Source organism: Gymnoscopelus braueri (assembly GCF_963280865.1).
Source record: "Gymnoscopelus braueri genome assembly, chromosome: 9".
Lineage (NCBI taxonomy): Eukaryota > Metazoa > Chordata > Actinopteri > Myctophiformes > Myctophidae > Gymnoscopelus > Gymnoscopelus braueri.
Window position 1 is genome coordinate 35,060,531 of NC_137610.1, and position 11,650 is coordinate 35,072,180.

An 11,650-nucleotide genomic window follows, 5' to 3' on the forward strand; every position below is an offset into this window, starting at 1 on the left:
GGCTGGAATGTATGGTGGATGACACAAATGATCACTGCTCAACATTTCCTAGTGATGCCTTGAATCTTGATATCTGGACTTGATATGTTTGCTCCAGTGCTAATACCAAAAGATGATCTACAAAGGTTTCTGTGATGGTCTGCTAAGGTTTCTGTGCTGTCAAAGTTAACAGAAGTTACTGTGGTTCTGTGAATTCCTGGGTGACTGACCTTCCAAGAGAACAAACATTCCAAGTGTCAGGTGTTTGATAAGGCATCTTATTAAATGTTGTTCTTTCAGTGGGAAATGTTGCTTTACCCTGGGCACTGATCAGCTCCAGTCCTGAGAACCCAATTGGAATATAGACGAGCAGACCTGATGAGGTTCAAAGATCTTCAGATTTGTGCGTTCCCAATAAAGATGATGACTTTGGCCAATCAAGATAATGATGTAGACTCTGGACCCTCAACTGGATCTTTGTTGGACAAAGAACCACCAAATCCATAAAGTTTCCATATTGATCTTAGTGTCCATGTTGTAGATGCAAAGCGGACATTTAGTTTTCAGCCAGGACTGGAGCCGCATCAAATAAAAGAAGAATGTTCTTGTGTTAACATACTTTCTTCTTTCCTTGTCCTTCCTTCTTTTCTCCTGGCTTCCTCTCTCCAGCCAAGCTCGTCAGAATGCCGAGCACAGGGAGGCGTCCCACCCGTCCATCCCCAGGGAGTTCCAGTTGGACCTGGACATGATCGAGACGGACCACTGTGGGGTCAGCGAGCTGCCAGACCTGGTCCAACACAAACTGGACGAGCTTCTGGAGCCCATCATGATCCCCGAGCCCAAGTTAATATGGAAACATACACACACACACATGGAGATAAACACACCAATACAATGTTTATTGTTGGGCTTAATTCCCTACCATTAACATAGTTTTGTGTGTGTTCAGGATGCGTTCGGTCTCCCCCCACTACGATGAACTGCACAACAGCACAGCCTCCACCATAAACTTTGTGATCTCCCAGGTGGCCAGTGGGGACATTAACACCAGTGTACAAGCTCTGGCACAGGTATTATTACACTCAACCACACGCTAATCCAAGTGAAGTTTGGTTGAAGTTAAGAACGCACATACCTGTACAGTTAGGGCTGTCACAATTACAAATTTAAGTTAATGATTAATTATCACACACATAATTGCGATTAATGATTTAATTGTGTTTTTGGCATTGAACATTGGAACATTATGAATGAACATTTCATTTCTATTTGCCTTTTAGGCTTTGTAATCACAAATTGCACGGGGCAGATATGACAAAATATTTAATAATGTTATATTTTCCCCAAAAACTCTAATTGCATAAATACAGTACCTGATCTAAAAGCTTACAACGCGACGCGTTGTAAGCTTGTAGATCTGCTATATCTGCTTCTTTTTAATATTTGAAAATGTTTCAACATGGAAACGATTATGGAAAAACTAATTGCGATTATCTCAAATAATTACCATTAAGACGATTATGTAATAATTGTGACAGGCCTACATACAGTATACATTAAGACGAGAGAGTCTCATAATGCCCTGAACGGGTTTAATTACAATTAATATAAATAGAAAGTACAACTTTATAGCCTCACTTATTAAACAGTAACTGCTTTCATTGCATTTATGAATCGCTTACTATCCGCAGGAAGGGGGAAATTAATCGTTTTAGTTTTTTATCAGGAGTAATGTGTGGTGTATGTGTTTATAGTTCTTGAGCCTGCCTGCAGATAAATGTGATCGTTTTAGCTAATGCCAGATGCCATGTTAGTAGTTTGGTGACCTCTAAGATGTTTGTTCCTGGGCTTTCCACAGATTGATGAGGTGCTGCGTCAGGAGGACAAAGCGGAGGTCATGTCGGGTCACATTGACCAGTTCCTCATCGCTACTTTCATGCAGCTGAGGCTCATCTACAACACACACATGGCTGACGAGCGGCTGGACAAGAAGGACATCTTCAAACTCTACAGTTGTATTATAGGAAACATGCTGTCTGTGAGTGTAATAATGCACTTATCAATTTAGGGCTCCTTGACATGAGAATGTTTGAAAACCGTTTGGCCATCTGAAAAGGTTGATTGTTTTGTTAAAATATTTCTTTTGACGATTTTTCAAAACTTAAAAAATAAATAAAAAATAATATGTTGTGAGCTTGCTATTCAAAAGCCTAAGCATAAAATAGGGTTAAAGTGGTTAACCTGATGTTGATACTATGTTAACTAAGGTAACTAGGTAACATCCCTTTGGAAAGCAACAATATACTTTATCCATTTTGTCTTTATGACTCCATTTCATCACACTAAACTAGCTGTGCTAGTTAGCTTCTTGTTGTCGGCCTGTTTTAAGAACTGTTGCAAAAAAAACTAACTGATAGCCCTGGTCATTTCCCTAGTTGTTCTATATGGAGTCTCTGGCCAAAGAGGCGTCCATGGGTGTGTTGAAGGACCTCATGCATGGTCTGATAACTCTGATGTTGGATGGCAGAGTGGAGGACATAGAAGATGGTCAGCAGCTGATCAGATCGGTCAACCTGCTGGTTGTGAGGGTACTGGAGAAATCAGACCAAACTAACATACTTAGGTAAGCGGTATGAGTGTAATGCTTGATTTATACTTGTCGCTTGCCAAAAATAACAAGCTGCAAGCCTGAATATATCCTCCAATATATGGAGTCATACGTACGTCAAAGATGACTGACATCACAGGCTGTCCACATGAAGTCCAAGATGGAAATACTTCCCAACCCTGTTTAAAGACTAATTTAACACTAAAACCACTTTGAATTTATGTTGGAAAATTATCCCTGGGACCTGTTCAATAGTTCAAATACATTTATTAACTTACAATACGGAGTACAGGGGCCACTACATTATTGCTAGAAATTGATTCTGACTGCCTGGGTGGTGCAGGGGTAAAGTACCTCTCCACCACAGCGAAGTCTAGGGGTAGTGTTTATACAATTGGTCTAGTTCGGAGGAGGGAAGCTGGGCGTGGAGGGCGATGTGGCCTGTGCGAGCTAAAGGGTTTTTTAGTTCCTCTTTAACATCGCCACTTCCGCATATAAAAAGCACAATAAACAAAATTCATCCCACTAATATCTTGATTCAACATACCTAAAATTAATAATTTTCACTCTTCCTATCCAGTTCTCTGCTGGTGTTGCTGCAGGACAGTTTAATCACTACAGCTGGTTCCCCAATGTTCTCTGAACTGGTCATGAAGGTAGGCATTTTCAAACATTTTAGCAATCACATCAGTTTGTTCTTGGGCTGTGTAGTCATTTAATGAGAATTCATGTGTGTAAATAAGTGCCAAAAATGAGTTTGAAACGCAATGAATGCACTCTCTCTGTCCCTCTCTTCCTCCTCCACAGTGTCTGTGGAGGATGATCCGGTTTCTTCCAGACACCATCAACAGCATCAATCTGGATCGTATTTTACTGGACGTCCATAATTTCATGAAGGTCTTCCCGAAAGAGAAACTCAAACAGCTCAAGAGTGATGTCCCTCACAGGACCCTGAAAACACTGCTGCACACACTCTGCAAGCTCACAGGCGCTAAGGTAAAACTCGCGTAAATATACCCGTGCACACCCAATTGTCATGTATAATTGTGCTTTTCCAAACAGTGCTAAAGTTAAAGTTACCGTAATGCTGTCTGGAAATGATTTCCATTTAATCTGTACAGTTCAACAAAAACGGTTTCTGATAATAATTGAATTGAGAAACATGCCATTCAGTTGCTCAATATTGATTAATTAAAAATTTACATTTGCAACATTTAGTTGAGCCAGTTCTATGCAATGGAAAAGTTCCATAAGTACCTGTTTTTCATCAGGTGGCAATGTTTAACATATTACCTGCCAAAAACTGACATGTCCGTCTTTTAAAATACACCTGTATACCGCCAAAGACAGACATGTCTGTCTTTTCAAAATAAAAGTAAAAAAAACAAAACAAGAACCAGAGATATCGCTATCCAAAGATTTACTATTCCATTCACTCCCTGGTTAACTTATTACTTAAAAATCCTGTATCTCGGCTCCCGTGTACTTTTCTACCATGTATTTTTTGGTGAAAAATGCTTTTTTCAACTGGCTGCAATTATGGAACGGATTACCGCGATCGGATTATTTTTTTCCCACGATTCTACGAGACTCCTGTGTGTGTGTGTGTGTGTGTGTGTGTGTGTGTGTGTGTGTGTGTGTGTGTGTGTGTGTGTGTGTGTGTGTGTGTGTGTGTGTGTGTGTGTGTGTGTGTGTGTGTGTGTGTGTGTGTGTGTGTGTGTGTGTGTGTGTGTGTGTGTGTGTGTGTGTAATGAGCCAGATCACCGTGAGGATGGTGATCACAGAAAATATTTTGTGACTACTTAACTCATTCACTGCCAGGCTTATTTCAAGCTAGTTGATCCATATGCCAAAGGCATTTTGGGTCAAACGGAGAAAAAAAATTCTCCGTTTTTTTTTTAACATTGAAGTGGATGGAGAATTAACTTTTTGAAAATCGTTTTCTCCTAGTTCCTTTGAGATTCAAAAGAAAAAAAAATAACCAAAAAAAAAAATAAAAAATTAAAAATTTTATTTTGAAAATATTTTATTTTTTTAGGAGACGTCAAAAGACGTCATTGGCACTAATGGCACACTGAAAACGGCCGTCAAAAGACGTCATTGGCACTATATGAGTTAAAAAATGGTTAAAAAGTCTTTAAAAATGCTGGCACTGGGTGGGAATAAAAAAAAACCTGTCAGAGAATGTGTTAAACAGGTACTTTAACATCACACTTGTGTGGCCAGCAACCTGTAGACGTTGTAGTTCATATTTAATGTGATTTAATGTATACCATTTTAATTGAAATCATGGGCATCGTTATTAATGATGGGTAATTGTTCATTAACTTTTTTCCTTCCTATATGTTTTTGTGAATATTATTTAGATTCTTGACCACATGTCAATGATTGAAAACCGCAATGAGTCTGAGTTGGAGGCCCATCTGAGGCGGGTGGTCAAACACTCTGGAAACCTCTCTGGAATCAAGAGTGACCGAGGCAATGAAAAGTCAGGCCTACGTATGGTGAGGAACACACACATCCCAAACAAAGTACACACCACGTACACGCACATAAGACAAAGAGTTTTCTGTCGATTTGTAAACTTAAATTCTGATTTATTTCATGCAGGATGAAAGGATGTCCAAGGCTAAAGTCAGCGACATCCTGTCAGAGATATTTAAGAAGATCGGCTCCAAGGAGAACACTAAAGAGGTCCGTTCAGCTCTTTGTCTGGATTATTAGCTACAGAAAGTTACATTTCTCAATCACATTTCCTACTGAGTTGCACCGGAGTAAACGTATTTCTGTCCTTGTCGTTTGAGCCGCTATAAAGTTGTGAGTGAGAAAAGACTGTTCATGTGTACTGTCACTGTCTGCAAATGTGTCCACCATAGAGTGCTGAAGCATTATTATTGGTGCATTTAGATGTCATTTGTAATAATAATGATAATACATTTTATTTGTAACACTTTATTTGACACAGATCTCAAAGTGCTACATGGCACAAAAAGTCAAGAAAATAGATAAACAGTCAAAACAATTCATTGAATAAAATTCAGATCAATGGTAAGAGACCCCCTGTCCATGGTTTTCAGACAAGCCGTGGTGTAACTGTGTTTGTGTCTCACCTCTGTCATTTAAATGGTTTAGTTCAAAACCTTCACCTTGTAACACAGCCCTGTAAGTGACGTGTCTGTCTGTATGTCTGTGTCCAGGGTTTGACGGAGTTGTACGAGTATAAACAGAAGTACTCTGATGCCGACCTGGAGCCCTTCCTCAGGAACACCTCCCAGTTCTTCCAGAGCTACGTGGAGCGAGGCCTCAGAATGATCGAGTCGGAGAGAGAGGGCAAGGGCCGCATGCAAACATCCACAGGTACACTGTACCTGTGGACGTAACAGCACTCACTCACTCTCACACACAAACATACACACACACACACACACACACACACACACACAGAGTAGCCCCGCCTCTCATTCGCACTGCTAGTCTCTAATACAGTACCGAATATCACGGAAGCATTTTTCCCATTCTAAATTCCATATATTTTTAAGAACTGTGTTCCAAAAGCAGAAAATGACGGGCAGTTTATATGGTTATGGACCATCAACTGACGGTGAATGGGTACTTATTTATCCAAAGAGTGAGAAAATAAAGGGCCACCTACAAATCGACTACAATTCTCAGCCTTAAAAATTACCTCACATTACACATGCAGCCGCTACCGGTGCACATAATCAGCATCACATGGATTTTTTCTTACTGGACAGTGAATTGTGTGATTACTTATTGTAGTTTTTAACGCTACTTCTGGGTACCACGGCAGAATGAATTAAATTTTACATGTAATCTTATGTATCAAATATAAATACATATCATAACCGATACAGGGTCACCTTCCTGACAGAATCGCCAGACATTTTTTATTTATTATTGGAACAGTTCTTATATGACGTGATGACGTACTCTATAAAGCCACCTATATCATAGGTAGTGTATCCTACAGGTATCCTAGCTTATACAGCTACCTGTATTATCCACAGGTATCCTAGCTAATGGAGCAATCTGTATTATCCATAGGTATTGATATAGCTTATACATCTACATCCCCGTCTAACAATTACATCTACATCCCCGTCTAACAATTAAGACAAGAGTGACTCCACTTTTACTTTTTTGTCAAATGGGCTAATTGAGTCACCCAAATAATATTATGAGTGGTTGTTGATCCTCTCGTCTGCCTCCTGTGTCTACAGTCATCCCTCAGCACGGTGTCGACTCCACTGCTCTCAACAGTGGGAACGGAGAGGAGCTGAAGCCTGCGGTATACTACGAGAGACTCAAGATCCTCCGACAGAGACAAGGCCTGGAAAACTCCAGGGTTGGTTGACAAAAATGATACTGCTGCTACTACACAGTAAAATCCCCAGTGTTAATTTAACTCTGAATGTACCTGTAAGGGTTCATTTAGTTCAATTTGAGGGTTTAAACGACTTCTGCTATATTGTTACCACTGCAGAATTATTCTAGGTGATCCTCAGACAACTCAGGACACGATCTGGGGTTTACATGCTACTTCTCTTAGTACCATAGCTCTTAACTCATTCAGTGCCACTGTACGTCTAAGACGTCCGCTAATATAAGCCCTGAGTGCCACTGGACGTCTAAGACGTCCAATGATTGTTTTTTTTATTTTTTTTCAGTACCCAAGATATGATGATCTGAGAAGATTTGCTGCTCCATTCACTCTTTGTTTAACTTCTTACTGAAAAAGGCTGTATCTCGTCTCCTAAGCACTTTTTTTTTACAATGAATTTTGGCTGTGGCACTCAGAGCCAAAATTCCATAAATAAGCTGGGCACTGAATGAGTTAAGAGAGATATACAACAATGAGCAGCAGCCAGCGACATCAATGTCATTACAGACGGACAGCTTACTACAAGAACAGCAGCCTCCCAGTCAAGTTAAACAGTCATTCTGGGAATGTGTTCCACTGCCGTTTGACTGATTTCCTACAGTGGACATCTCTTAATCAACTACGGTTTCCTTTTATAAACCGAAAATTAAACTTACCTTGAGGTCATGCAATAGCCTAAAGCGATCCTTTCTCCAGCAACATTGGATAATGATAGGCCTACATAATGTTGGCTTCATGTATCCAACACGATAAAGTTTGCGCTTCTGTTCTGACTTCTGACACAGTGCAGATCAGCCTGTCGATCACTGGGACAGAGCGCATGCAGTGGACCTCGGCACATCAAAGGCAGAGGTGTAGCTGAAAGGGCTCGTTAATTGATAGCCGATGCCTGGTTACATTGAAAAAGTAAATGAGTATAACATAACACAGTTGGAAAGGGAAAGAATCACTCCTGTCCTTGACGACAACCAATCCTACAGTTTGCATTCTGTACACACGCACATATGGAGCATATAGCCTTGTTTTAAGGTTAGGTAATATAATGGTTTAAATAAAACTCAGTGAATATGCATTCAGTGCAGCATTCTATCGAGTCAGGGTATGTCTGTCTGCAGTGTGGTCAGCAAACGAGGGCCGTAACTTGAAGATGTAGCTTGTAATCCGCAAACAGGTGGTTCTGTGATCTTACGCAAAATTAGCACAGTAGATCTCAATATCAGTCCTTTTCAGAAATGGTAAATGCACAGTATGGTGAAGCATGTCTTGTTCTACCACAAACGCATGTTCTCAAAACCTGCTTTCTATCAGCCATTATTGACGTAATTTTGCACTTCCACAAATCTCTTCTCCTAGCTGCGTCATTTACACCTTGGCTGAGAAATGCATCGACTCTAAGCTGCAATAATTCTAAATCAATTGTGATATACTGTTGCTCAAAACATGCTCTTGTTGAAAACCTACAAACCTATCCTTTAATCAGTTCGATAGCCAATGCCATATGTGCTTATCAGTCCATCGTATAATATTGTCTGTTGTCTTCCATACTGCAGGCGGGGTTGGACCTTTTTTGTAGTACTTAATGCTTTTATTGTCTCACATTATATTGATTCACATTCAATAGCAATCTTCTTCAATGGACAGCGCATCAACAATACTCTCTTCCTCTCTCTCCAGTTGCAGCAACAAGGACTGGGAGGAGGTGAGGAGGAGCAGCAGCGTGCCCCCATCTCCTCCTTGCTCTCCAAGCCGTCTGTGGCCTCCTCCACAGACATGCTTCAGAGTAAGCTGTCGCAGCTCAAAGAGTCCAGAGAGCTCTTCCAACAGGAGCACATCGCGCACAGTCCCCCGCCGACAAACGCGCGCTCCGCCTCGCCCTCGGCCAACCTGGACGACCTGAAGAAACGTCTGGAGAGGATAAAGAGCAACAGGCAGTAGGCGTAGGGGAACTCAAGTGCGCCCTGAGATCTCAACGAAATCCTCCTAAACCTGGTGTTAGAAAACAAACACAGGATTGTTTCTGTTTTTTGAATTCTGTGTTAGCACTCATATTCTGCTAGTAGGAAGAAGAAGAAGAAGAAAAAAAAAAACGCACTTGAACCGTAACACCACCCCTTCCTCTGTGTTAACAATACATTTCAATTTATAATCTCAAAAGAAACGCAATGCCTGGCCTGACACACATAACCTTCTCACCCACTACACCTGTATCGGGTTCAGCTGTTATTAAACAACCAACTAAATGTTCCTTGAGCTTGATACTGAGTCGAGTTCAGTATATCTACATCATGTTCATGTTGTATTGTTTTGAAACGTGAAAAGTAACTGTTACTCAGGCAGACGTTCACATTTGGAGGGTGCAAGGTAACAAAGACTTATGAGTCTGTATCTGCTAGGGATAATAATACTTGTATCAGAAGTTTTATTTACCCTCCCATCCTTTGATTTTTCCCCTCTTTAACCGAGCTCTGTACAGTTTCATCTTATTGAACAGAGTCCATGGTCTGAAATGGCCTGTACCCCAAACACACTACAGCGTACGCAAACTTGTCTCGTTGTGCTATACAAGAGAAGTGGACTATCTTGTTGTTTTCTTTCTCCGTTAATTATCGTGGCACAATATATTTGTATATACTCAAGGTTGCTAACCACTTAGCCATAAAGAAACGCTTTTTAGAGTTGCATTTCCATAGTCAGCGGAGCGGACCCTTTGGTCCACATCTGATGTTCTTGTGGTTCTCTCAAGAGCCCGGAACCATGTGGAATCTGACTTGCCCATGTTTAGGCAGCCATGAGGCAGTCGGGTGTTTGTATATATGTATGTTTGTACGTATGTGTGTACCTGTTATAGTTAGGAATCAGATGTTTTGGAAATGCAGTCCTCATGGTGTGCCTGACACTTGGTTTTAGGTTAACTATGGCTCCCCCTTGTGACTGAACACTGTCATAGACTCATTTTGTTATTCATTCCGCTGCTTTGGTTTGTTTTTATATCCACGTTTGTTTTTTGTTTTTCAGAACTGTTCTTTTGTATTCCATTAATCTGTCAGGGTATTGACAGGTCATTGAGCTGGTTCCACCAAGCATTAGAAGTTCTCAAATGTTGGAAGAATAACTCAGAAAATTCTGAAATCTAACTGATTTCCTTTTGAATGGAGTTCCATGATAAGTAGCAGCATACAAAGATGTGTGTCACCATTGCACCAGAGAGGTATAGAACTTAGCAGTACTATGTCTCCACCATGGTGGCACTGCACACCATTGTGCATCTTTCTGGCACGGAGTTGAGCTTCTATTAACTGGATACAATAAAACAGAGTTCAAATACTGTACCACATAGATTTTAACTGTTGTAGCCAGGTGTGAGGAAAATCTAAACTAAAGGTTGACGTTATTTGCTCTGTGTAAGCATTTATTAATAATTACTGTAGCAACTAACACACTTGGAATGGACAATGATGAAGGTTGAGACATGTTTAAATTCATGCTGAGTTAACTACCCCACTGGGTCCCCAGCTTCTCTTAGTCACTGACACTGACGCTAAACCAATTCAACGGATCAGCTCACGCGCATATCTAAACTTCTCTCCAGGTGACTTGTCAAATTTATCTCATTTTGCCGACAGTCTGAATATGTCTGTGGTCCCCATTTTAGTGTATTGAAGATGGGCCATTTTATGTCGCTCGCAGGAAGCACACTGTAATTAAATAGGGCGCAGGAATTGAAGCAGCCCATTTTTGTTTTTTGTGGGTTCAGGCAGCCAATCAGGATTTAGGTTATAACTCATCTACCCTCTGTTGGGTCCCATTCAGGAACTTAAGACTAAGCAGAGCCTTAGATGGATAGTTTTGGTCAGGATGTGTGGACTGGAGCCATAGATGGATCGTTTTGGTCATGTTGTGTTGACTGTGCTGTGGACTTCCTCTTCTCTAAAACAAAACTATTGGCTCCTTGAATTCAGCAGGTGTGGGGGGACCCAAAACATAGTTACTTTGGAACAGTCATGATCGCCACTGGAATCTGAAATGACCAAACTCTTGTCTCTGTATGGCCCTGGGCCAACTGAAGGAATTTCACCACATTCTGTTCTCAAGAGCATGGCATGAAGTAAATGATTGTTTTTATTTTTGATGTAAATAAAGTTTGCATTACTAAAAAGCTGCTTAATTCTTTGTTTTATCTGATGAAGATGATGACACTCGTCAGGCTTCTGTACTACTGAAGCTGAATGTTGAGTGGGAGGGGAGACACTGTTTTGTACTTAAGTCAAATGCCAGTAGTGTTTACATTGTTGCTCTTCAGTTTTATGTGTATAATCCATAGTGGAAAATGGCAATAAAGGCTGTTATGTTTTGTTTTCTAACAAACTAGCTCTGGTCTCCAATAGTTTTCATTTGTTTTGTTTCCATAGCTCCATAATGAGAACAGAAACATTTGTCTCCAGTCAAATCTGCATGACAAATGTCCAAATGGAAAGCCTATTCTTGACTGACTACTAGTGGATTCATATTTTATTTTCCTCCATAGGCCTCTATCATTGTAATCACATGAACTACATGAATTGTTGCGTCACTATTCTGGGGCAAAGATTTGGCAAAGTAGCAGACGTTGAGTCCAGGGACCACCAGGGGTCCAAATAGACCCTTATATGGGCTCGGATGGG

General features: G+C 40.7%; 1 protein-coding gene across 3 annotated transcripts in view; it reads left to right on the forward strand.

The window, feature by feature from the left end:
* ckap5 (cytoskeleton associated protein 5) overlaps positions 1-10,323 on the forward strand; it is a 37,918-nt gene extending 27,595 nt beyond the window's left edge. For 2 of the 3 annotated variants that reach the window (XM_080438482.1, XM_080438484.1), the window contains 11 exons: positions 649-822; positions 929-1,049; positions 1,838-2,017; positions 2,415-2,602; positions 3,168-3,243; positions 3,395-3,583; positions 4,954-5,091; positions 5,198-5,281; positions 5,785-5,944; positions 6,829-6,953; positions 8,664-10,323. In XM_080438482.1, the coding sequence (XP_080294608.1) occupies positions 649-822; positions 929-1,049; positions 1,838-2,017; positions 2,415-2,602; positions 3,168-3,243; positions 3,395-3,583; positions 4,954-5,091; positions 5,198-5,281; positions 5,785-5,944; positions 6,829-6,953; positions 8,664-8,924 (1,696 nt within the window). In that variant the 3' untranslated portion in view covers positions 8,925-10,323. The remainder of the gene's footprint in view (positions 1-648; positions 823-928; positions 1,050-1,837; positions 2,018-2,414; positions 2,603-3,167; positions 3,244-3,394; positions 3,584-4,953; positions 5,092-5,197; positions 5,282-5,784; positions 5,945-6,828; positions 6,954-8,663) is intronic. The other variant, XM_080438483.1, reaches the window with a different exon arrangement.
* Positions 10,324-11,650: the final 1,327 nt, after the last annotated feature.